The sequence below is a fragment of the Eretmochelys imbricata genome, chromosome 12 (assembly GCF_965152235.1).
Source record: "Eretmochelys imbricata isolate rEreImb1 chromosome 12, rEreImb1.hap1, whole genome shotgun sequence".
NCBI classification, from domain to species: domain Eukaryota; kingdom Metazoa; phylum Chordata; order Testudines; family Cheloniidae; genus Eretmochelys; species Eretmochelys imbricata.
Window position 1 is genome coordinate 37,658,672 of NC_135583.1, and position 26,770 is coordinate 37,685,441.

At 46.2% G+C, this 26,770-nt stretch overlaps 1 protein-coding gene across 1 annotated transcript; it reads left to right on the forward strand.

Annotated features, from left to right (window-relative positions):
• Positions 1–12,852: 12,852 nt before the first annotated feature.
• MAP1LC3B (microtubule associated protein 1 light chain 3 beta) lies at positions 12,853–26,770 on the forward strand. Its single transcript, XM_077831319.1, has 4 exons — positions 12,853–12,991; positions 16,878–16,933; positions 18,527–18,633; positions 24,919–26,770. The coding sequence occupies exons 1-4, from the start codon at positions 12,952–12,954 to the stop codon at positions 25,091–25,093; spliced, it is 378 nt and encodes a 125-aa protein (XP_077687445.1). The 5' UTR covers positions 12,853–12,951; the 3' UTR covers positions 25,094–26,770.

Below are 26,770 nucleotides of genomic sequence, written 5' to 3' on the forward strand. Positions count from 1 at the left end.
TCCTTGAGAAAACAACCTTCAAAGGATCCTTTTAGTCTTTTCCTCCCTAATGGTGGTTTGGGTTGGAATATTAATATCTTTTGTTTACTTAGTATGAGATCTCCAGCGACCATAAAGAACAGCACTGAAACGCTGAGAGGGGGTTCTGCTTTTGCAGATGACTTCTCCCCTTGCTGTGGCTTTCTGCGAAGAATCCTTTTTCTTTCGTAATCCAGGCATTTAAACATTTTTGCTACTTAAAGGAGGGCTGTGGGGGCTCAGGAATATCTGGGCAGCTGCACTCTGCAGAGAAGCAGCACAGTGCTTCAGGATACCTATTAATATTATTTGCAAGGGAACAAGATGGTTTCCCTCTAAACATTAAAAATTAAAACGAATCTTATGTTTGCTTCACCTCATGAAGTGTCAGTATTAGATTTTGAGCTCTCTGAAGTAGGAACAAACTTTGCAGTAGTTGTTGGTATAATGCTTAGTACAATAGGGACTATAGAGGGAAATCCTAGCCCCATTGACGTTAATGGGACTTTTGCCATTGACTTCAATGGAGCCAAGATTTCTCCCCTAATTGGGGTCTTTCAGAGTTGACAATAAATAAAAAAAATAATAATAACCTACACTTAATATACTGGATCATTATATCCTCACCCTATAAATTAATGACTGGAGGTGCCCCAGATGGAGAAATAACAGTTACTTCCATAATGCTGCCATCTCCCCCATGCTCATTTACAAACAAAACACTAGCTCAAGAACTCAACCAAAATGCAACTGGTCTGTGAGCAGGCAGGCGTGAGTGGGATTGCTGGACATTTTGCTAGCAGGAGGCGGATGCTCTGTTGATGGGAGCTATTGTGGAGGATGCAACTCAAATAGGCCTGGAACATGCATTTCGTTTTTGGTTGCATGCTCCTGCGTCAGATGCTGAAGGGGCAGCTGAGCTTGTCTGTGACATAGGGCCAACATTTTCAAAAGTAGCCATTGATTTTGGGTGCCCATCTTGAAAGTTTTGGGCTTGATTTTCAGATAAGCTTGGCCCCCACAGCTCTGATTTCAATGCATGGCAGCTGTGGGTGCTGTGAACTTCTGAAAGTCAGGCCCAAGGGGATGTTACATTGAACACCCAGAGCCTGAATCGCCCCAAACCAGTATCCACTTTCGGAAATGTGGCTGCACGGGAGGCATAAGAGGGATGGAGGAGCCAAACATCTGCTTTCTATATGGATCAAATCACATGGCCCTCTTGGTTCGTCATGCTACCCTCCGGTCCCCACACCAAGGCACACAAGAGTTCTGGTGCTGCTGGTCTAGAGGAGTTTGTAGCCACTATGTAGCCAGTAAGGGTCACTGGGTGCAGGGGAAAAAGCAGCAAAGGGACACATGGCATGGACTCAGTTGGGGACTAAAACAAAGGATATCTTTGGGACATTACTCCATGCTGAAACTTTGCAGTACAAGATTGATACGTCCTTCCTCCTTCGGTTTTTCTGGGTTTGCCACTATTTTCTTCTCTCTCTCTCTCTCTCCTCTGACCCTGCTCCCTACTATATCCCTACCCTGTCACCCCTGACCCCCACAGGCTCCCTGCCTCCGATATAATGTTATCCTAAACAATCCCTTGGCTACAAGGAGTTATCCATCACTCAATGATCAGAGCTGCTGCTTTCTCCCAAGTCTCTTGACAACTAGGCTTTTCATCAATGAAAGCACCTTCCTTCAGTTTCACCCCCTGAAACTGTTCAAGCCAGCAGAGGGCAGGCTGGTCCATGGTGATACCAGGTGGCTTCTTATGAGCTGAGGCAGAAGAAGGCAAGGGAGAGAGAGGCAATGACTCAGTAACAGAAAGAGGTGGTGGCTGTCTCCACTCTGCATTTGTTTCACCTGACAGGTAGCCTGGCTTAGGGATATGCGCATGGAACTGGGAGCCAGGAATACATGAGTAAAAAGAAAAGGAGTACTTGTGGCACCTTAGAGACTAACCAATTTATTTGAGCATAAGCTTTCGTGAGCTACAGCTCACTTCATCGGATGCATACTGTGGAAAGTGTAGAAGATCTTTTTATGTACACACAAAGCGTAAAAAAATACCTCCTCCCACCCCACTCTCCTGCTGGTAATAGCTTATCTAAAGTGATCACTCTCCTTACAATGTGTATGATAATCAAGGTGGGCCATTTCCAGCACAAATCCAGGGTTTAACAAGAACGTCGGGGGGGAGGAAAAAACAAGGGGAAATAGGTTACCTTGCATAATGACTTAGCCACTCCCAGTCTCTATTCAAGCTTAAGTTAATTGTATCCAATTTGCAAATGAATTCCAATTCAACAGTTTCTCGCTGGAGTCTGGATTTGAAGTTTTTTTGTTGTAATATAGCAACCTTCATGTCTGTAATCGCGTGACCAGAGAGATTGAAGTGTTCTCTGACTGGTTTATGAATGTTATAATTCTTGACATCTGATTTGTGTCCATTTATTCTTTTACGTAGGGACTGTCCAGTTTGACCAATGTACATGGCAGAGGGGCATTGCTGGCACATGATGGCATGTATCACATTGGTGGATGTGCAGTGCTCATCCCACTCTGGGCCGTATGCAAAACGCAGTGAAGTCAATGGCAGGCTGTGGGCTTTAGACAAGGCCCTATGGGATCTTGGACCAGACATCTGGCCTCCCTATCTGTTTAAAATATAAGGATTTTAAATCCTCCCCCATTGGGATGGGGGATCAAAGACTGCAGCTAAAGATACAAGGGGTAAGGATAAATATGCTGTATTATTCACTTACATCACTCACGTGCTCTCTGGTACTACCAAGTACTTGAACATCCTTAATGCCTGGCACAAAAGTTACTTGCCGTGTTCTGGAGTAATAGCCCCTAAGGCTTCAGTTTCAGTATTACAGTCTGCAGTGCTTGGAGCTGTGTTACTGTAGTACCTTTGAATAAGGGATGTACTGAAAGGTGAAGCATGTCAGTTTCATTTCTCTCTAGCAATAAAAGGGCCTGATATAGCTCCCACTGAAGTCAGTTAAAGTCTTTCCATAGACTTTAAAGGGCTTTGAATCAGGCTCTAAATTGATGGCCCCATTTTCTGGAATCCTGCAGGGGTCTACACCTTCCCTGGCTCTGGGACAGGATGTGCTGCTGCCTGATGGCGCAACTGGCCAATTATAATTGGAATAACTATGCCAGAGGATTGTTTATTTGCCAGTTGGCAAGAGAAAGAGGAGGGCTGTAAGTCAGGTAAAGACAGACAAACAAGTCCTCTTTGAAACCCCTCCTCTCCACAATGATTGTAACAGGGCATCTCATGATGTAAACCTGCACTGCAGTTTCTGCCTTGTATTATGTGGCCTTGGGGAAAGGATTCTTTGGAGAACAGCCATTTATGGCTCATCACTCCAGACTAGGAATACATCCTCAAGGACTGTACAGTTTTGTTTATTGCATCTTGATTCCAGATGTTCCTCATTCTCTGGGAGATAGCTTTTTTCCTCCTAATTTTAGCAATCACCAGCTTTTGCTATTCTAGCGGGGCTCTGATCTCATCAGACCTTCCAGGATAAGCTGGTCAATGTGCAGATGCGGGATCTCCAAGGAAAACCCAGAGTTCTGCAGAAATTGCATTTGATGACTCAGTGGCTATTTTCTCTTTGTGTCAATGCTGAGCCAAATGCCATTGCATGGTGCAATGGGTTGCTGAACTTATGGAGGCGCTGTTTGTCCAATGAGCTGTAAGACTGATTGATCACCTGTGGTCCTAATCATGTGCAGTCATTAAAGACTGTGGCAATCTCACAAGCAAAGGGTTGTTATTTCTGGTGTCTTGGCCAGATTCCAGTCTGAGTAATTACATTCTGCCTGTCTAAATCCTCTAGCAGGTTCAGTTCTGAGAAGCATTATGTAGTGTTTAGATCACGGGGCTGGGAGTCAGGTGCTCTAGGTTCTATTATTGGCTATACTACAGAGTAACAGTTGTGTACTTGTCGCCAAGTCATGAACCTGTCAATGCCTCAGCTTCTCAATCTGTAAAATGAGAATGATATTTACCCACCACACAGGCAGTTGTGAGACTTAATTATTATTTGTAAAGAGCTGGGAGATGCTTGAATTCAAGGTGTGCTAAACAGAGTGGAAAATATTATTATGCAAGACATTATTCCACAAACCCACACATACAGAGTATACAGTTTATCATGCTTGCAAAGGGAGTGTGGTTCCTTTGGGATGACCAGAGCTATATAAATGTAAATTATTCGTTCCCAGATGCCAACGATCAGCTGACTCACAGTACTGTCACAGAAAACAACTTCATCTTCAAAAGTGTTTTTTGAGGCCAAGAAATGTTTGCTCAAGCACCAGCATCATTAACTGATGTCAATATACGTGGTACTGGGGAGCAGTGCTTTTTGTGCTAAACTCTCTGCAGAGCCAGCTTGGGGAGCACAAAGCATTGCTGTTTTGTACTCCTCAGAAGAATTGCTATTGCTTTTTGTTATTCTTAATTCCTTGCTGAGCAAGTGCAAAAGTTATGGGGCAGAGGATTTCCGAGAAGAAATTTAAACTCCTGAGGATTTTCCTCACAGGATTATAACAATTTTAAGGCAAATGTAAGGGCTACAGTTCTCAATAGAACTGTTCTAAATGATCACAAACACTAGCTGTCTCAATCCTGGTACCAGAAAATCTGTATAAGTTGGGAATGGCTGTACCTTTGTATTCAATATATTCAAGACGGTCAGTGAGCTTTGACTAATGTAAAAGGTCAGGTTTACATCAATAAAAACACTTGATAATTCACAAACATTCAGAGAATCTCTCACCAGCTGCATCTGTTAGCTGAACTTTCTCTTTCTTTTGGGAAGGGGGGGGTGGGGAAAGGGAAGCGAAGGGGAGGAAGAAACAAATTGCCACATTTTTTCTGTGCGAGGACATTGGTTAGACAGTAAACCGCACTGTAGTTACCAGCAATAGAGTGCAATAGTTTCCTTCCCTTCATTTTACGGACTTTCACCTGTAAAGTTGTTTAATGTTTTTCCCCTCAATGTGTGTGGATTTAATGTTGGTGTCAGGTGCTGACCTGACAACTCTGGAGACTAACACCCTCTATTTAGCAATAGTAGAAGTGCAGTCCTTAGAGCAAAGGAATAAACTTCTCCCATACAGTATAAAACCCCTTTAAACACCAGGGAAGTTTGGAATGGGTTTGTACTTCTGACTGTGAAATATATTTCAATGTGCTGTCACTTAGCTCGTATGGACATGTGATGGAGTCCTGGGAGGTGAGCTTTCCTCAGGCGACTGCCATGAAAGATCTACTTGATTTAAAGGAGGGAGTTAGCCACTGCTTCCCAGCTTGGGTTTTGTGAAAGTAGACTATACAGAAAGATTTTTTGTTTTAAGGTAGTAACTGTAGTTCAAATGTCAAGAATATTGATTCAAAAGGTGCCCCTCCAAGTCTGCAGCGGTGATGGGCTAGTCCTAAGAACATAAAAACACCATACTATGTTAGACTAGTGGGCCATCTAGCCCAGTATCCTGTCTTCTGGCAGCAGCCAGTGCCAGATGCTTCAGAGGTAATAAACAGAACAGGGTAATTTCCAGTGATCCATCCGCTGTCATCCAGTCCCAGCTTCTGGCAATTTGAGGTTTAGGGACACCAAGAGCATAGGGTTGCATCCCAGATCATCTTGGCTAATAGCCATTGATGGATCTATCCTCCATGAACTTGTCTAATTGATTTTTAGCCCAGTTATACATTTAGCCCTCACAACATCCCCTGGCAATGAGTTCCACAGGTTGACTGTGTGTTGTGTGAAGTACTTTTTGTTATATTTGTCCTAGTCAAAGATTTAGCAAACCATTCTGGAGGACAGTAGCCAAGGGTTTAACAAGAAGAGGCTTGTGATAAGGCGATTCCTCTGGGACAGGTGAGTCTGGGGGAAAGATTACTCCTGGACAATACTGGGAGGAGGGTGGCCCAGTCAAATGCTTGAGGAATGGCTTATTCTACAGCAGAGAAAGCTGGTTTACAAGGGTAAGGGGAGACAGAAGGCACAAGGGCAGATTATGTGTTGGCCCAGACAGTTCTGCTGGGATGGAAAAGCAGACAGCTTCCTCCTGAAACAGCTAGGTTTTCTCCAGAGATGGCATGTTGGAGAGAGAGCAGTGGGGCAGGACACTGAGTGAGTTTCCTGGAGGAGAGTGTGCTATCACTCTAAAGAACTGTCTATACGACTGTTTACAGAGTGCTAGTGTGAGCCCCATTAGCCTAAGTCTATAGACCCAGGCTGGGAGGCTCACCCCAAAGTGTAGTGTAGATGTTCCCTCAGAAGCCAGTTTATCATTACTGATGTGTGATAATCACTTTCTAAGGGAGAATGATTGTGGACTCTGACCTATGGCGGGTTGGATAAAGGCGGAGGTAGGTGGCTATTCTCTGCCATTCTAGTGTCTTTAATTTAAATATATTATTGCTCTAAAAAGAGGGCAGGTAAGGAATTTCACAGGATCAGCTTTTTCCCAGCAGCAGGTCCCAACAGGGAAAATATTCCCTTGTCTAATGGGATCTGCTATTGTATAGCAGACAGGTAAAGGTGTTTTTTGCTGTGTCAGTATTGGTTCACTTTGCTTGTGTCGTCCCTGTAGCCTTTAAGACTCAGTCGATGGAATCTATGTAAGTTGGAATCAAAGCTAATACATAATGTCTCTCCCAGGACTGAAATATTCTGCTGCAGTCTACAGAAAAGAAAGTCTTGGCATAGGATTCTCCGAATGTGGGCCTCTGTAATCCTGCCCAGAGCTGCCTTCTAACAAATGACACCATGGCCAATACCTAGTGTGTTCTATTTCAGGTTTGACAGCTCGTGTGACCTGGTGGATAGGGCATGGGAATCAGAGCTAGGGCCTAGGCCGAGCTCTGCCACTGACCTGCAGAGTAGGGGAAGTCACCTCACCTCTCTGTCCTTTATTGACCCCTCTGTGAAGAAGTGGAGATAACAATACCCCCTTTTGTAAAGTGCATTAAGATGCGTGTTAAAAATGTTATATGGGCCAGATTTTCAAAAGTGCTCTTCTCCCATTCAGGCACCAAATCAATACTCCAATTTTAAAAAAGAGCTCTGCACCCACTAACTCCCTCTGAGTTAGTAAGAGCTCCTGGGTGCTGATTAGTTTTGGGTAGCTGGCCCCCAAAGTGCTAATGGAATTGGTATTTCCTGTACCGCTGCCTGCAGTCCATGAGAGAACAGCAATTCAGAGAATATCGTGAATTCTAATTCTGTGTAATGTCTAAAGCTAAGGATGATTTTTCTTATTCAGAGATGGAGTGGCTCCAACAGTGAGCCACTTGCTGTGAACAGCTTTTAAAAGCCGTCTCTTTTAAAAGGGATCTCCCTAGTCTTCAATCAGTGGGCAGAGGGGTCAAGCATAGATTGTATTCCTGTAGTTTAGATTTTAAATGCACACCAACCTCCCTCATGATGATCAGCCAACTTGTTTCAGCTGCTCTTCTCTGTATGATAGGTGTAAACATTATAGATCTCAGGGCTGTCTTTCTCAGAGCAGTCAGTCGCGTTTTGTAGTGATCTCATCCTATGATTATATAGCTACCGGAAATACTTGGCCTTGAATCATAAGGTGCCTACTGAGCCTTCCTTTCAAAATGAGAACAGGGCATCCTGTAATTTTAATTTATATTTCCTTCCTAGAAACTGTAACCATGCTACAAGTAATCACCAACTCATCAACCAGTTGATTCAGGGATCCCCAATGTACTGAAGTATTCTCATCTTGTTCAGAATGTTGTCTGACTGGCTGCAGAAGGAGCACTGACTTTAATGCACCATCATGGCAAGGTCATGGGTCACCCCGATAGCTTATAGTACTGTATAAGGCAGTTAAAATTAAAAACAGTTTGACTTTAGCAGAGGCTGGTGGCTGGGCAGGCATAAATGAAAACTGGGTTTGCAACTGAAATTGTTTGGGTTCTGCTACAGTTCTAACAAGTCTGATACATTGATATGGCTTGGTCCAGGTTTCAAAATGAAGATTGGTCTAGACTAAGATTTAAAGGTGCCAGACGGAGTTACTTAGCTGTACCTAATAAAATTCTCTAGGTGAGGCACAGCAACTGTATGATAGCATTTGCAGCTGAACATGTGAGATACTGTTGCAGTTCCTTAGGCCAGATTTACACTGCAGACCTATATCAGTATAACTACGTTGTTCAAGGGTGTGAAAAATCCGTCCCCTGAGCAACATAGTTATACGGACCTAACCCCCTGTGCAGACAGCGCAGTGTTGATGGGAGAGCTTCTCCCGCCAACATAGCTACCGCCTCTCGGGGAGGTAGATTAACTATGCTGATGGGAGAAGCTCTCCCGTCAGCGTAGGAGTGTCTTCACGAAAGTGCTACAGATGCAGCTGCATCACTGTACATGGAGATAAGCCCTTAGTGTAGATAAAGCCTAAATGCACCATGGAAATACTGAATCATGCAACTTTCTTATGCTTAAAATAAACTGCTTCCAGACCTTAAAGTCTCCTACCCCTTGTCCCCCCACCCCTCCGTCTCCTTGACAAGCTAAACTGTTTTTATGCAGTCTATGTTAATAGGAATAAATAAAAATACATATTAACTGAGCTGGGGTCAACGCTAAGGCTATGAGAAGGCAAATTTTGTGATAAATTCCTGTGTTTACTTCTAAGGGACTATTTTGTTTGTAGAATTGAACTTTTCTTGGTTCCACCCCAACCCAGAAGAGGATGTATTTTGGAAACTTAGGCTAAAATGGTTCAGCTGTTTTGTGTTATAAGAGCAGGGGAAATACACTTATTTTTGCTTTGTATTATAAATCAAATACCCTGAAGATTGTTCTGACTTAGTAAGCGGCTGTTCTCTCAGAAGCAGAAAACCTGTTGGCAGGGGACAGGACTCAACAGCCCTGGGGCTCACTTCCAGTTTGTTTTATGTTCCTAAAAACCCTTGCTTCAGGATTTCAGCCGGCCACTTGCCGAGGTCAGAAAGGGATTCTCCCTCCCCTATATCTTCTATTTTTTAAAATCCTCTGAAGCATGCAATGGCTATAGCTGGAGAAGGGACATTGGACAGGGAGGGAGGCTCTGACGTGGCACTGAGCATTCTCTCTCCTGGTGCTTCCCTGTCTGGTTCTTGCTCACATATCACCGTATGTGGGGTCAGGAAGGAATTTCCCCCTTGGTCAGATTGGCAGTGACCTTGGGGGCGGAGGGGTTGTTTTTCTGTTTGTTTGTTTTTGCCTTCCTTTGCAGCAAGTGGGTACAGGTCACTTGCCAGGATTCTCTGGGTATATCTTACAGGGAGCCTCAGGCAATGATGCACTCCAGTCGCTCCTACTCTCTGCCTATGGCACATAATAGTGTAGTCTCCCATGGACTGTAATACTTTGGTCTCATTTCAGTTGTTGGGTTTAGTGTGTTTGCGCAGGTGTTGGGGTGGTGTGGGTGACCTGTGATATACAGGTCAAAGTAGATGATGGGGGGGGGGGTCCTTGCAACCTTAAACTTAAATAATGCCATTGATGGTGTTTTGATACAGTTGTGGGGACGCAGCCCATATTACCAAGCCTGATTGGGACTGGGATTGTTGCTTAATGTCATAAGAACGGCCATACTGGGGTCAGACCAAAGGTCCATCTAGTCCAGTATCCTGTCTTACGACAGTGGCCAGTGCTGGGTGACCTAGAGGGAATGAACAAAACAGGTAATCATCAAGTGATCCATCCTGTCACCCATTCCCAGCTTCTGGAAAATAGAGACTAGCGGCACCATCCCTGCCCATCCTGGCTAATAGCCATTGATGGACCTTTCTTTTTTGAATCCTGTTATAGTCTTGGCCTTCACAACATCCTCTGGCAAGGAGTTCCACAGGTTGACTGTGTGTTGTGTGAAGAAATACTTCCTTTTGTTTTAAACCTGCTGCCTATTAATTTCATTTGGTGGCCCCTAGTTCTTGTGTTATGAGAAAGAGTAAACAACACTTCCTTATTTTCTCCACACCAGTCATGACTTTATAGACCTTGATCATACCCCTCCCCCGTTAGTCATCTCTTTTCCAAGCTGAAAAGTCCCAGTCTTATTAATCTCTCCTCATATGGTAGTCATTCCATACCCCTAATCATTTTTGTTGTCCTTTTCCAATTCCAATATATCTTTTTTTAAATGGGATGACCATAGCTGCACGCAGTATTCAAGATGTGAGCATACCATGGATTTATATAGAGGCAAGATGCTATTTTCTGTCTTATCTATCCATTTCTTAATGATTCCCAACATTCTGTTAGGTTTTTTGACTGCTGCTGCACATTGAGTGGATGTTTTCAGAGAACTATCCACGGTGACTCCAAGATCTCTTTCTTGTGTGGTAACAGCTAATTTGGACCTCACCATTTTATATGTATAGTTGGGATTATGTTTTCCAATGTGCATTACTTTGCATTTATCAACATGCTTCATGTCTCTAGGAAAAGAGAAGTAATCACTCACCCTTAGGCAAAGGGTCTGGGAAGGACAAAATAATGGCTAGATGAGAGGACTGCTGATCAGGTTTGTCATAATAGCATCTGCATTTTAATGGTGCCATTTAGGTTGTGCAATGTACACCTGCTCTGTGAGATGTGGTGAGTGTGTGTGCGTGGTGGAGTGGGGTAGGGATGAGCAGGTGACCTCTGAAGAGGTGAACTGAATGGGGAGGAGTGAATTGTTTTAGCTGTTGTTTAGCTGCAGGAGATGCCCTTACAGACTGGGAAACTGTCTGTAACTGAAGCTAGATCCAGAAGCTGTGTGTATACAAGTATTTATTCCTATTCTTGTGCTACCACAGTGCTAGTGTGAGAGAGACCATCTCTGCTACCAAGGGGATTAAACCTGGGAGGGACCTCTAGGGTTGAAAGCATGAGTCTCACTAGTTATAAAGACATAAAGAGCCAGGCTCAGTAACTAGGGGCAGTAACAAACCCATATCCTATCTTGATCAGATATAGAGGAGGACAAGTAATCACACAATGATTAAACCGCCAGTGTCTGGTCTCTACTGTTCTAGCACAAATAGAATTAGAGCTGCGATGGTTGGAAACTTAAGGGTGATGATAACAAAGACAAAGTCCGAGTGGTCCCCATATGGTACAATTAAACTCATCTTAGGGCATCCAGTTACAGTATTTGCTGAACCCAGCAACATGGCTGGGCTTTGCTAGTGTAGGCCTGTGGGAGGAAATTACATGGAGGGGGCTATGGTTGTCATGGGGATGTTTAGATGGGAGTGGGAACACCAAGTGCTGGCATTTGGAGGTTGGTATGATGCCAGGGGACAGTTTGTGGTCAGTGTGGTGCTGGGAGGTGCTATATGTGGCGGTTGTGACACTGATGGAGACATCACACGAAGAGGTTGGCATGGTGCTGGTGGTGGTATCATGGGAGTGGCTGTGGCTGGCATGGGCGTGGTGAGTGGGTAGCATGTGGGGGCACCATGGTCTATGTGGGGGGTGGCTGAGGTTGGTATGGCAGTGTGTGGGGAGCTGGTGAGAAGGCATGGGGTGTGAGGGAGGCTGATGGGAGGCATCGCAGGGGGGTGAGGCTGTGGCCCGGCCAGGCTCATGGGATGAGTTGTCCCCATACACTAGGCTTATGGCTGGTGAGGGGAGTATTGTGATGGAGGTGGAGGGATGCTGAGGCTGGTGAGGGGGTACCGGGGGGGGGGGGGCCGGCAAGGGGGCCGTGAGGGGAGTATTGTGATGGAGGTGGGGGGATGCTGGGGCTGGTGAGGGGGTACGGGGGGGGGGCCGGCAAGGGGGCCGTGAGGGGAGTATTGTGATGGAGGTGGGGGGATGCTGGGGCTGGTGAGGGGGTCCCGGGGGGGGGCCGGCAAGGGGGCCGTGAGGGGAGTATTGCGATGGAGGTGGGGGGATGCTGGGGCTGGTGGGGGGGGGCCGGCAAGGGGGCCGTGAGGGGAGTATTGTGATGGAGGTGGGGGGATGCTGGGGCTGGTGAGGGGGTCCCGGGGGGGGGGCCGGCAAGGGGGCCGTGAGGGGAGTATTGTGATGGAGGTGGGGGGATGCTGGGGCTGGTGAGGGGGTCCCGGGGGGGGGGCCGGCAAGGGGGCCGTGAGGGGAGTATTGCGATGGAGGTGGGGGGATGCTGGGGCTGGTGGGGGGGGCCGGCAAGGGGGCCGTGAGGGGAGTATTGTGATGGAGGTGGAGGGATGCTGGGGCTGGTGAGGGGGTCCCGGGGGGGCCGGCAAGGGGGCCGTGAGGGGAGTATTGTGATGGAGGTGGGGGGATGCTGGGGCTGGTGAGGGGGTCCCGGGGGGGGGCCGGCAAGGGGGCCGTGAGGGGAGTACTGTGATGGAGGTGGAGGGATGCTGGGGCTGGTGAGGGGGTCCCGGGGGGGGGGCCGGCAAGGGGGCCGTGAGGGGAGTATTGTGATGGAGGTGGAGGGATGCTGGGGCTGGTGAGGGGGTCCCGGGGGGGCCGGCAAGGGGGCTGTGAGGGGAGTATTGTGATGGGGCTGGTGAGGGGGTACGTGGTGGAGGGTGCTGCTCGTGACGGCGCATCGTGGGGGAGGGGCTGTGGCTACTGAGATCGTGGGGCAGCCTTGGGCCGAGCTCCCCATGTGACACACGAGGCCTGGCGCTGGCCTGGGGCTACTAGGGGGCGGTTTGTTACTCAGGCCGCACGTGAGGGGCGGGGCCGGGCCGGCCTTCGCGGCTGAGCACCGCCGCGTTCCCTCTGTTGCGCGCACGCGCAGGGCCCCCGCCGCGGCTCCGCCACACTCAAGATGGCGCCGGGGGCAGGCGCCGGGCCCCGCCCCCTGTGACGCGCGGGCGAGCAGGCCCTGCGGGTGGTGGTGGAGGCAGGGGCGGAGCGGCGCTGCCAGTAGCCGCTGGAGCCGGGCCGGGCTGGGCCAAGCCGCGCCGCCGCCATGCCCTCCGAGAAGAGCTTCAAGCAGCGCCGCACCTTCGGTGAGGACCGGGCCGCGGGGGGACGAGGGGCCGGCAGGAGGGCCCGGGTACCCGCGGTGCCCGGCAGCGGCCCGCTTCGCAGCGCGGCCGCGGCGTGGTAGGGGCCGCTCCCCCTGCCGGGGGGGCTGCGGTGTGTGAGGGGGGGTGATTGTACCGGGCTCAGAGCCCCCTCCCCCGCTAAAGGGGGGGACCCCCGCTCTCTCCTGAGGGGCTTCACTCCCCCAACCCCCCCGTGCCCGGCCTCGGGAGGTGCCGCCCGCCCCGGGCCGGCATCGCTCCGGGGCCCGGCCGCCGTGGGGACCTGCCCGCCCGGAGCGGCCGTGCCGTGGTGTTGAAGTGAAGGAACCGCGTCATGCCCCCCCCCCCCCCGTTGCTCCCAGGCGCAGCCCAGACCTGGTGTCACTTCTCTCGACTGAGTCCTCCCGGGGGGCGCGGGAGTCAAGTGCTGGTGACTCACAGGCTACGCTTTTTTTCGTTTTTAAAACCCATCCTGGTTGATCCAATAGTCCGCCAAGGGGGACCTGGCCCTGACAGCAGGAGGAACTGCATGGGACGCCAGTGCCCTAATTTTGAAGAGGAATTAGTGAGGGAGTCAGATAACCACCTTATTACAAGGAGTTGCAACAAAAGGCTACCTAAAGATGTATTGCTGGGCAGCTTAACATACATTAAAACGGTTGGCACTGCAGCTGGCATTGGAGGCTTGGCTTTAAAATGTCAATCCCTCCCCCCCCCCTTTTTTTTTTTAAGCAGGGACAAGATTAGAGGCTCTCTGTTGTTGTTATACTTCTGTCTCAAGTGGTTTCCCCGCTTGCTCGAGTGGAACAAGAATCCTAGCTTTGTCTTGCTGCCACACCGCAGAAAATGAAAGCAAAGGTTATAGTGTGGTTTGTTTTCATTTCGTATGGTGTGGTACTTGTTCCACATCAGCAGGCCCGGGAACCTGTCTGTGGGTTGGCAAGCATGGTAGCAACAGGGCTATGCTTTCAAATGGAACCGGATCCTGAAAACTATTGGTTAAAGGAGTTTTGTGGCATGGTGGTGTTGAGACTCATCCTCACAAAAGGATGAAATGTACTGCAGAACTAGATTCTTGGGCTGGTGATATTACATGTCCACGTAATCCATTATTGACTGCAGAACTCCCAGGTGCCAGAAAACCCCTCTCTTCATTGTATGCCTGGAATTAGGTATGTAACCCCTTCCTGTCAGGGTTGAGCATCTAACTTCCGCTGTGATGTTGACATGAGAATTAAATTCCACTTTCAGTTTTTAATTCTAACATGTGGAAATAATTCTCCACTTAAAAGTCTGTAAGACGACTAAAATGCATTCCTTGCATCCCTGTTTAGTTCTTCAAAGCATAAAATACCCTGTTTAATGTTGGCTGGGGAACCTAGATTAGTCCCTTTCAGTAGGCACGGGTTTAAAGCACAGTTTGCTAGAATGGTGCTAACACATTTCCTGGAGTCAAAAAGCTTGAAGGGGCTGCATTCTTTGATCTGTTCATAGAGATCAGGGAGGAGGACTGGAATACCATCTCCTTTTTATTGCTCCTGGAGCCTCCATTTTCTTAAAACAAGAATTGGCAGCACAGCCTATTCCACTTGAAGTGCAAAGTTTTCTATGCAAAATAAAATTGATGGAAATCATTGGTCCAGATTCTTCCTGCATCTGTCTCTGTGTTGGAGTCTAACTATACTCAGCAGCCCCTCCACAGTCACTCCCTTGTACTCTAGCTAGTGTCTGTACTGATGTTGCTGGCAAATTTTACCAATCTAATCTGTCCTTTCTTCTGGAGCAGGGGTGGGCAAACTTTTTGGCCCGAGGGCCACATCAGGGTGCAAAACCGTATGAAGGGCTGGGTAGGGAAGGCTGTGCCCCCAAACAGCCTGGTCCCTGCCCCCTTCCACTTCCCGCCCCCTCAGAACCTCTGACCCAGCCGCTGCCCAGGCAGAGCAAGCTGCACTGCCCACACAGTGGTGTAGCAGCAGGGGAGGGGCCAGGGGCTAGATTCCTTGGCCAGGAGCTCAAGGGCCGGGCAGGATGGTCCCATGGGCCGGATATGGCCCGTGAGCTGTAGTTTGCCCACCTCTGTTCTGGAGCCTCAAATACCAACATCAGCTTCCTTCCAAAAGCCATTCTCCCCCCCTCCCAATTCCTATCAACAGCTTCAGTCCCAGGTATTAAGTTCAGCTAGGATGGCAGCCAATTAGTTGCTACTACAACTAATGCAGTCAGAGTACAGCTTTTATCTGAAACTTACTGAGGCCTGATTTTGAACATGCCATACACAGTAGTCAGAGAGATTTGTCTGGCTACCATTTTGTGCTGCTTCTACTCTACCCTATTAGTGCTAGAATCAAACAAAATTCCCATGTCTAAGCTCATCTCTTTCAACAGAAAAGAAACTAATGCCAAGTTTATTTGGTTGGTTGAGGATTACTGTTCCTTCTCTTCTTCGGCCCCCCCCCCCCCCCAATAACAGTCCTATTTCTGGTAAATTTAAGATTGGATATTGCTTAATAGCATACTTTTCTGTCCTCAGACATGGTAATGGTGGACCCTAAGGACTGTGGGTAGTGTTTATCTGGAACTCAGTGAATTAGAACTGGTCTCTACTGAAAGTTAATTTTGGTATTGGAGGTCTTGAGCACCAGGAAGTTTGTAATAAAGATCTTAAGTTTTGGGAAGTCATTAATTCCCACATATCACTGCAGACATGCTCTTTAGAAGCTTTAGGTTTGCTTGATACTTGTCAGACTAATTTAATTTTAAAATCATGAGTCACATGTGCTGCATGTCATTACTAATCACATAGAAAGCTTGCATGTAATTGTTGGATGCATGAGATCTTAGCAGTGACCAAAGAATAGCTCTGAAAAGCAGTTGATTGAATGACAGGCCAGGTAATCAGTCCTTACCTTAGAATAAAAGGTAATGGGCTCGGTTGATGGGAGAGGAAGAATGGTCAGCAACACCCCTGAAGATCTGTTCTTATTACAGGAGTCTACTAATGCATCTAGGCTGTACTGTAGCCTTTAGTCCTTTTTCTGCAAGGGGTATTTATAGAGGGACATGGCCCATAAAGCAGAGAGAAGTGGAGATAAAGTCTGAGTTCATGGCAAGTCCAAATTCAGGCCCGGTGTAAGCAGGCATAACTAACTTGAAAGTAATTGTATCAGTTTACACCAGATCTGACTTCGTTTTGCCCAGCGTGTTAAGTCTGTGCTACTAATACCTCCCTTTAAAAGGAAACTAACCTTGTCTTGTGAACTGGCATGGGTAAATACTGAACAAACCAGAGGTTCGAAGAACAGCACCATCAGCATGGGTGACGTGGTATGCAATTAACAGAAAATTGATAACTAATTCAAATGTACAGTGTTAAGCGGACATTGATCTAAGAGCTAAGACTACATGCCAGTATATAGCCAGCAACTCCCTCTTCAGGAACACAAGATTAAACCTAGGATAGTGTCATGTTAAGTTTCCTAAACAGGAATATAGGATAAGGGATAACAGGAATGGATGCGGCAAATTCATGTGATTAAATGTCCTTTGCTTTAGTGGGCATTGCATTCTGCATTAACACAGTATAGGTTTCTCAGCCAAAATGAGTTTAGTAGTCATCTTTCTGGTCACAGAACAGTCATCCCTGATTGGAGAGTTGGTATTTATCATTGCTTTATTTTAGACAATTGCCTTGACTGAACCGGTTCTTTCCTCTGAGTAAATTCTTTACCTCATTTTTTTTGATAGCAAAAAGCCTACTAGCAAGTAAGAGCCCAAGGAAATAGCATACCTTGTATCCCTGAGGCTTAGAACAAAACCAATGTAGCGTGTATCTGAGCATTTAGATGGGCAATATTTTTTCCTTCCACAGAGCAAAGAGTAGAAGATGTGCGACTGATTCGAGATCAGCATCCAACAAAAATACCAGTAAGTGATTAATAACTTTACCTTTCTTACCACAGAAGGGAAGAAAGGCCAAAATGTATTAGGAATCCTCTGGGTCTGTAGGAATAAAAGATTATTCCTTTCAGGGGTGGCCTGGTCTTGAGGAAATAATCCTCAGACTGGCAACCAATGACCAACGTGCTAGCTGGTGGCTGCTGCTAATCGGGTGAAATATGGTGTGTATGGTATAATGCGACTTGTAACAGAACCACAGTCCAATGAGAATCCTATGTGCAACTCTTTAGATGCAAAAACTGAAGACCTGTCTTTATAATAGAAGAGTACTCAGTAACTCCTGTCAGGAGTGTAACCCTAAAGAACAAGGGCTAAGTTATGCTTTGATTTGAATTACATCTAAGGATCCATGCTGCCAAAAATATGCCAACTCCTATCTTCTAAAAAAACAAACCAACCAAAAAACCCTTCTATCTAGAGCCTTCTGAGGCCTGGTGGGAGTGCTTCTTCTGAAAGCATGGCTCCTGCGCCACCCACTTGCACTCTGTCTACACAGGAAAGGTGACCCATAGCTGGAGGCATCTGTTAGCCACAGGTCCTGCCAACTCCACCTCACTTTGGCTGATGGGACCAGTCTCCTTCTTGAAACTAGAAGTGTCTTTATTTTTTGACTCTTACTGCTCTAGATGCAGCTCTGTCAGTGGTGGGAGAGCTACTGTGTTCTCTAGGATTTGCTCAGTAGTAACTCAGGCAAGTCAGGACTCCTGTCCAGGCTACCATTTCCTTCTGACTAGGCTACTGTATGGGTGGTGAATTCTGAGTTCCATTGTATGGGCAGCCTTGATCTTGCCTTTGCAACTGCAAAGCAAAAAAAAAAAAAAAAGCCACCCTAGTTTAAAGTCAAAAGGAAGCTATGCCAGTAAGGATAATGTGGTGCTAATTTTTCTTCTTAATTTACCATTCTTTGCATGAAAATTGCCTTTCCTCCCTGTCATGGTGTAAAATGATCTTTAGGGGGTGTTAGTAAAGTGTGGGAGGCACTTTGTTTCTCTGAAAGCAACAGCAGTAATTTAATTAGGGGATAACTTAATTTGAGGTCTTTGCTCTCAGCTGTTTCCCAGTGCTGAAAACTGATGACAGCCAGTTGAAGTTCCTCTACAAAGTGTCTGGTTTTTGTTTTTTTTGTTTTTTAAAATCAAACACTTTCCACTGTTCTTGCACTTCACTAGCAAGTAGCCCAGAAGACTGTGTTCTACAACAGAGCTGGTTTGCCACTTAAAATGGAAACCGAAATAGCTGGCGTGGACTATTCCTGCACTGCATTGATTTCTCGATAACCAAACCAGTTCCATTCTTCTTTCTGATTGAGCGAAGGTCCTCGCTGCCACTAGACCAGACTAATTTTATAACAATACCCACGTTTAAACTTGTGAACGGAGTAGAAGGAAGGTAATTATTTACAACCAGGCTGCGGAGGAACTGCCACGCCTAAGGTAAAACCGCTCCTTACCACCACAGTTGTTCAGCGTGTTCTACCCTTGAATGTAGGGTTATAAAATAACCAGAAACAAGCCCCTGCACGGCCTTATAACTGCTACTTCAGAACTTTTTTCCTTCCAGGTGATTATTGAAAGGTACAAAGGTGAGAAGCAGCTTCCAGTTCTGGATAAAACTAAGTTCCTGGTACCAGATCACGTCAACATGAGCGAACTAATCAAAATTATCAGGTATGTTAATGGTTGAGTACAACACAGTGGATCAAAATAAAGTCATAGTTCAGTGTTAATCTGCTAGCTAGTGAATGCTTTGGATAACTATGGTAGGACAATGTCCTCAAGCTCGCCCCCTTGTGGCACAGCATGGCCTTGTGGGCCTGCTGCCCTCTGTCTCCCTTTTTGGGCTTTCAGTGATTTATTCAAACCCGGGGATTGAGGACAAGATGCCCTAGTTGTGGGATCTTATTAACTCTTTTAACAGAATACAACCCCTCTCTCCACCAATTTAGCCCCTGAAGTCTAACCTTCAGCCCTGGGGTTAATGCCAACAAGTATGTTCTCTCACCTTCATGGGTCCCTAGCATGTCTCCTGGCACTGGATTAGCATGCAGAATAAAGTCAAGCACATCTGATAAGGCATCTACAGCTCTCCCCTTGGAGGGTTACAATTCAGGCCAGCTGTAGCCCTCAGTCAGCTTCTCCTCAGTTAGCCTCTTTTTACTTACTGCTTTCATATGTCCACGTAGCAAGGTTAACAGGTCAAAATTGTCATCCTCCTCCTAGGAGTCTTGGGTAGGTAGCTTTTCTCTCCAGCAATACTTCCCTTCAAGGGAGGGCTGGTAGCCTTTTATCAGGCCTAGGCACTCATTAGTTAATTAACTGCCTAGGTGATGTTAATTAACTGCTTACAGGTGTGCTGAGATGACTGGTTCCAGTAGTGTTGTCAAGGAGAAGGGTGGGGAAACAGACTTTACCCATTTCATACTTGAGGGAGATGGAGTTTAGGTTAGTTTATCCACTTATTTTTTTCCCACTACATTTCTGGCTTGTTCTCCTTGAATTCTGTAATGAGCAGACTGGGCCCTGGCTCCACTTTAAGGGGCCAGCCACCTGTGACACCCTTTAAACAAACTACAGTTTTTTGTACCAATATAACTATCAGTTAGGAGTGTAACTTTTTTTATCCAAATTGCTATATCAGTACAACCTCTGGTGGAGATGCAGTTTTACTAGTATGGTTTCCCTTTCACATTTGAGAATATAGCTATACTGCCATAAAGCATCTCTCTACCGCTATAGCTGCATCCCGACTAGGGGCCAAAGCACTTTAAGTATGTTGGGTCTAACTAAAGCAGCACAACTTGTGTGTGGACAAGCCCTAAGTGAAAATGTTGAATCCCATAATACAGATTCATAGACTGTGGGGCTTTGATATCCATGCTTCTTACTGAGACTGTGGCTGAGTACTGTAATGCTTTTGCTTTGTGTTGCTTCAGAGGAAAGTCAAAGATGAAGTTGGCGGGGGGGGGAAGAAAGAAAGAAAAAACCTTAATATGTTACTGTAGCATAATGGCATTACTGTGCAGCAGAGGAGATCCATGTACAGTTCCCTATCTTGATGTAAGCAGAGGATATTTGATTTGAGGGTAGTAAGTAGTCATCAGTGTTCGGTATCATTCACCATTTTGAGTCTAGTTTGTTGCTTCACTAATGTTCTAAAGCAGCAGTTCTCAAACCTTAGCAACCTGAGGACCCCCATTTAAAAAATTGAGGGTCCCCCAAACTCCCTCGCTCAGCCCCAGGCCCCGGCCCCACCCCACCTCTTCCCGTCTCCTGCTCACTCCATCTCCCCCTCCCTCCGTCGCTTTCTCTCCCTCATCCTCACTCACTTTCACCAGGCTGGGGCAGGGGGTTGGGGTGCAGGAGGAGGTGTAGGCTCTGGGACAGAGTTTGGGTGCGGGGGGGGTGGGGGTGAGGTGCGGACTCTGGGGTGAGGTGCAGGCTCTGGAAGGGAGTTTGAGTGCGGGCTCTGGGCTGGGGCAGGGGGTTGGGTTGGGGTGCAGGCTCTGGCTGGGCGGTGCTTATCTCGGCCGGCTCCCGAATATGACCGGCACATCTCTCTGGCAGCAGCTTCTAGGCGGGGGATGGAGGTGGAGGTCACCACGCACTGCCCCTACCTGCCAGCACCGCCCCCACAGCTCCCATGGGCCACAGTTCCCAGCCAGTGAGAGCTGCAGAGTCAGCGCTTGGGCAGTGTGTGGAGACCTCCTGGTTTCTCTCTGCTCCCCCCCCCCCCCCCTGTGTGCTGTTCGCTTCCAGGAACGGCACAGAGCCAAGGCAGCCAGGGAGCCTGCCTTAGCCCAGGTGTGCCACTGGACTTTTAGCACCTAAAATCTTCCAGTTTGGCTTCAGTAGCCTCCAGGAGATAGAGGGACAGGGAGGAGTTGAAGGAGAAAGGTGGAGGAATTGATCAGTGGGGCCTGAGAACCTCCTGGAGTACTCTCAGTGACCTCTGGGGTCCGTGGATCCCAGTTTGAGAAACGCTGTTCTAAAGAATAGAGTGGCTGTTTCTCTGGCTGAACTGTATATGTGATCTACTTCTTTTAGAGTGGTCTTTGGGACAAATACTGAAATAGAGACCCTCCCCATATGATACTGTAAAAATCCCCCTTATGGGATTGTTACTGTCATAGCCTAATTCAGATTCTTACATAAGAACTACTAAACGTGGGAACTGACCTCAGAATTAGGGTCCCAAAGTATTTTGGAGCAGTTTGAAAGACTTTTAAATTAAGATCCTACTTTAGCAGTAGGACTTGTCTACACAGAGACACACTGGACAACTTAATCCAAATTAACACTTAACTAATCTATTTTACATTCCCACCTAAAGTGTATCAAATCCATGTGTGGATTCAGAATTAAGGTGGCTTTAATTTGGTTTCTCTTACCTTAATTCCATTTGGAAGTGAATTAAGAGAAACCAAATTAACTTCTACATTGGTTTACTTTAATTCAGTTTGGAAGTGAATTAAGCGAAAACAAATTAAAGCCACCTTAATTCTAGATAAGAGCATCCACACATGGATTTAAGGCTGTTTAACTAATCCATTTTAAATTCATACAAAGTTAATTTAGATTAATTTTCCTGTGTCCCTGAGTAGACAAGGCCTTAGCTGAAAGGCCTTCCTGCTACTCAGTTTTTTTGTCCATTTTCATGCTGGACTTCAGTGCCCTTTACTGACTTTGTGCAATTGGTCTTGGTCTTACCTATGTGCTTTTGCATATACCAAACTGTAGCCACTCTGCGGGAACGTCCTCCGTGCTGTCCATTGGCTATTACATTCAGTAAACCTTTTGTACCCGAGTTAGAATTTGAGCTCAAGGTGGCTCTTCTACTCTGCTGTAGCTAAAAGAGTAAAGGAATCTTCTGTTGAGAGCTCTGCAGCTGGTAGAGCCAAAAGCAGAGTTGGCAGGAAGCAGCTCTGTCCCCAATGACTTAGGGTGGTAGAACGAGTATTTATGTGCTGCTGGCTGCTTTGGAAGGCAGTCTGACTCCTCAGCTCTATACTCAGGCAGGAACAGAATGACAATGCATTAATTTCTTTTCAAGCTCCCCATTTCTCCTCACTTTAATCCTGCATGTATCTGCTCCAGTGCAGAAGGCTGTGTACTCCAAAGCCCAGAGTCTTAAGAATAAGCATGTTTTTCTTGCTTCAGTCCTCATGTTTATGGGCAAAGCTATGGGTTTTTTTCTACAGAAAATTATAATGCATGTCATGGCAGAGGTGTGGGGGAAAACAAGGATATGTCACAAAGGGTGGGGAGGAGCTGGAGAGTGAGCTAACCCCATAGCAGTGGTTCCTGTCCCACAAGGCTGAGCTTGGCTCCCCACTCCAGGCATTGCAGTGGAGGCAGAGGGCCAAATTTGATTGGCACTGAAGAGTTGGATGCACCAAACCTGAGCAGCCCTGCAACCATGTATGCCAGATTGCAACACCTGGAGGCCACAGAAGCTGCAGGGATCACAGACTTATTCAAATTCACAATGATCATGAACACTGATCTTTGTTCCAAAAGCTTAGCCTTACTGGTGGTCCCACAGAAGCCCTGTTTGGGCCCCTCCTCTGTAACCTTGTAAAGGCCAACTTGTTTAAAAATGTCAGGGTGCTTTCCAGGGAATATGAAATGAAAAGCTACTCGAGTTAGGCTGAGCCTGGATTCTCCAGGTGCTTGTAAAAGACATAATTCCATCCTTCATTCTTTCAGTGTCATAGAATCATAGAATATCAGGGTTGGAAGGACCTCAGGAGGTCATCTAGTCCAACCCACTGCTCAAAGCAGGACCAGTCCTCAATTTTTGGCCCAGATCCCTAAATGGCCCCCTCAAGGATTGAACCTAGAACCCTGGGTTTAGCAGGCCAATGCTCAAACCACTGAGCTATCCCTCTGTAACCTGGCTTTCCAATTCCACAGCTTTGAAGGCTCTAGGGCCTGACTTCTAAACTGTGCATGCAGATAAATAGTTCTAATCTCATGTTTGCAGTTATCTGATTTAAGTAAATGAGCAATTTCTACACTTTTGGATTTTTACCAACTATAATAAGAACCCCTGGCAACTGCTCTCAGCACTCTTGACAATCTTTAAAAATATACTAAACAGATATTCAGTTCCCCCTCTCAAATGGATAGTCAAGGGACAACAAATACAATAGAAGCTAACAGTACACAATCCCAGGGGGTTTACCTCATCAGCTCTCCGAAAACACCTGTCTCCCCACAGGCAAGGGGCAAGGTGGGCCTTAGCATGCACACTGAAGACATGATAAGGAAGTGAATTCCAAAGGTCTAGGGTGCTAATCGAGAACACCCTGCCAGCTACCCAGGGGGGTTCTGGTGATGTCATTGGGTGAATCTGGGCCTCAGTTTCATACGGTTACAGTAAGAGGTTCCTTAACTAAATCTAAATGCAAAAGTCTTTTGGGCCTTGTCTACATAGGAACTTTTTTGTGGTTCTACCAGTATACTTATAGTTATTCTGTAACCTTTATGCAGACACTTTCGAGTGTCAGACTGCCTCTTCTCAGTTTAGTTTAAACGCCTTCCTAAGTGACAAGCTAAGCTGAAAATGGCACTTTTATACTGGAATAAGTGTCTACACAGGCAGGTTTGTAGCAGTATAACTATGCTGTTTTAACCCCACTGGCGTACCTGTCAAACTTTCCCATGTAGGCCTTGTACAAGAGACTATGGGCAGGTCTACACTATGGCCGGGATCAATGCTCTGAGATCGATTCACTGGCGGTCGATTTAGCAGGTCTAGTAAAGACCTACCAAATCGACTGCAGATCGCTTTCCAGTTGACCCCTGTACTCTACCCCCGATGAGAAGAGTAAGGTAAGTTGACGGGAGATTTTTCTCCTGTCGACCCACTGCGGCGTGGACCCCGCTGTAACTCAACCTAAGGTACGTCGACTCCAACTACATTATTCACGTAGCTGGGGTTGCGTAGTGTAGGTCGACTTACCGCGGTAGTGTAGACATAGCCTCAGCCTCTATTTCAGGGCTTGTCTACATGGTGTGTTAGTGCAAAACAGCTTAGGTGTAAGTTGTCTGGCACACTAACGGTGCTGGCATGCACTGACTGTTTCTGGCATGCCTGATGTAGTCCTGCTTACAGGACTAAGTTAATGCTCACTAGGAAATTTTTACTGAATGCCAGTAGGTCTGCAAGGACCGTTAGTGTTACTCCTGGAGGAATTCTGCACCACAAAATAAAAAATTCTGCACACAATATTTGAAAATACAATATGCAGAATTTGTCAAAATAACGATATAATGATGCCAGGTACAATTATTTTGGTGATTTATTTCAAAATATCTGTCAGCAAGTATGTCTGTAACAATAAAGACAAAAAAAAGATTCTGGTAATTTTTTTTGATAGATTGCTTACTAGGCATATTAATACAGAACTTTGTGTAATTCATTTAAATTACAATGCAGAACAGTATTTCCTGTCAGAAGCAGTGCAGAGGCTTTAGGGAGTTGAGACCGGAAGAGCTGAGTGAGAGGGAAGGAGCCTAGGAGTGAACCTGGAGGGTGCTGGGTGTGGGTAGGTGGTTTGCATTGGGCATAGAATTTTGTATTTTCCTGCATAAAATACATTTTGTCTAAGAAGTGCTGCAGTTCTGCCTTTTGCCCAGCAGAGGCCTCTGTGGCGCCAGGACAGCAGGCTGAACCCAGCTGGCTGTTCTGGCACCACAGCGGCTCCTGGTGGGTAAAAGGCAGAACTGCAGCACTTCATAGGCCAGACGTCTTTTGTGCGGGAAAATACAAAACTGTGGAAGACAGATGAATTCTGTGTGTCGGTGGATGCACAGAATTCCCCCAGGAGCATAGTGTGCACCATCACATCACTCGCCAGCGCAGCCACAAATGAGCGTTTGTTAGATGATACTGGGGTAACGCAAAGTTCCGTTACCATCGCACTTCCCTTCTCTTTCTTTGCTTAACAGACGACGCCTGCAGCTGAACTCCACTCAGGCTTTCTTCTTACTGGTGAATGGACACAGCATGGTGAGCGTGTCAACCCCCATATCAGAGGTGTACGAAAGCGAAAAGGATGAAGATGGATTCCTGTACATGGTATATGCCTCTCAGGAAACTTTTGGAGTGCAATCTTCCGTGTAATCCATTCAAGTGGCTTCTAGCCTAGGATTTTGGTTTTACCTTCTACCCCCTCATCCCCACCCCAGGAAAAAGAAAGGGATGTCACCTACTTCTCAGTACCTTAGCATAGTCTTGCTTTAGCAGGTGTCCTCCTCTTACCTTGCCTTGTTTGTGAATATTAAACAGCTGAGTGCCAGTACAGACAAGCATAGATCTAGCTTTGAAAACCTGCTGTCCTATTTCACATAGGCACACTTGTTTTAAGTCTCTGGACTTCCTGAATGGAACCATACCTTGCACATTCAGATTGCCAACACAAGAAACACTTGATGGTCTTCAGTGACACAGGAACTGGCACCAGTTTCCTGGTGTGTGTGACATCTTTCTGTTAATTACTCATACTGTTCCTAGAAAGTGCTCCTTTGCATGGAAAGGCTACCTTTTCCCATCATGGAGCAAACATGTTAGGGTCTAAAGTACAAGTTTGTGCATATTAAATCTTTAGTCTAACTATGGAATCATTTGCCTCAGTATTTGCAGAAAGTGAGGGCAAGTGGTGGTGGGGGAATAGTTTCATAGTACTGCTACTGCATAAGATAAGATGCCAGATTCCTGGACATTATTCATACCAAATGCCACAGCTTTACTCTAATTGTAGCAAGTCCATATTTTAAGATGATTCCAGGTTAGCTCCTGGACCGTTAACATTAAGAGAAACTTCAATCTGTTAAGAAGTTTCACTGACACAAATGGCTGCTCCATGTGAGCTAACTTTCAGTGGGTAGACCCTCCTACCCTGAGGGGCTGCTTTTCCAGAAAATAATGGGTTTTTTTTGGTTAAATTACTTCCATAACCATGCCTGAGTGATAGATGCAGCCCCTAAAAATGGGTAATGCCCCCCTAGTGATCTTGGTCTTTAAAATCTTAGTTTTACTCCATGCACTATTCTGCCTAATTTGTTTTTGATTACTGCTCCCTATAGTCAGCAAAGCAGCTGTATATCAACTCTTCAGGGCTGAAAGTCAGACTGCTTTGTTTATACACAGTTCTACTGAAAACATTGGATTCAAACATGAATCTAAATTGTCTCAGTCATTTGTTCATGTCATAACTGATGGGGGAAGTGCTTTATAAAATCATTTCACATTCAGGAATTGATATTTTAAAGTTCTGAGGTACAGCTGTCACTGAAGCTTCCTGCCCACTTGCGTGGAGTTTAAAAATTTGGTGTTACTAGTATCATGAATAGGGATGCATCCTATGCAGAGGGTTCCCAGTAGGATCAGTGTCCTGCCTTTAGAGTTGTAAAGTTAAGTATTGCAGACTAAGATTTACCCTTGTGTATCATGTGTATGAATTAATTACATCTGTTAGTGGAATTTAACTTACTACCAGGGAGAAGGGGAGGAGAGAAGCAATACTACTGCATCTTGGCACTCTGTACAACATCCAGGTGTACAATTTGTACCTACAGCTTTCTGCATGCATCTTGGTCACAATACTTATTTAATTTTTAAATGTTCATTGTTTTTTACTTAATGTAAACTTTAAACGCAGCTTGTCTTATGTTTAGTTTTTTGTGTAAAACCATCCTGTTAACTCATGACAGCCATTCTTGTAATTACTGTGTGATCAGTATGACTGATTTCTGTACAAATGTTGCTTTTTTTTTAAATTAATACAGTGCTATGACATGA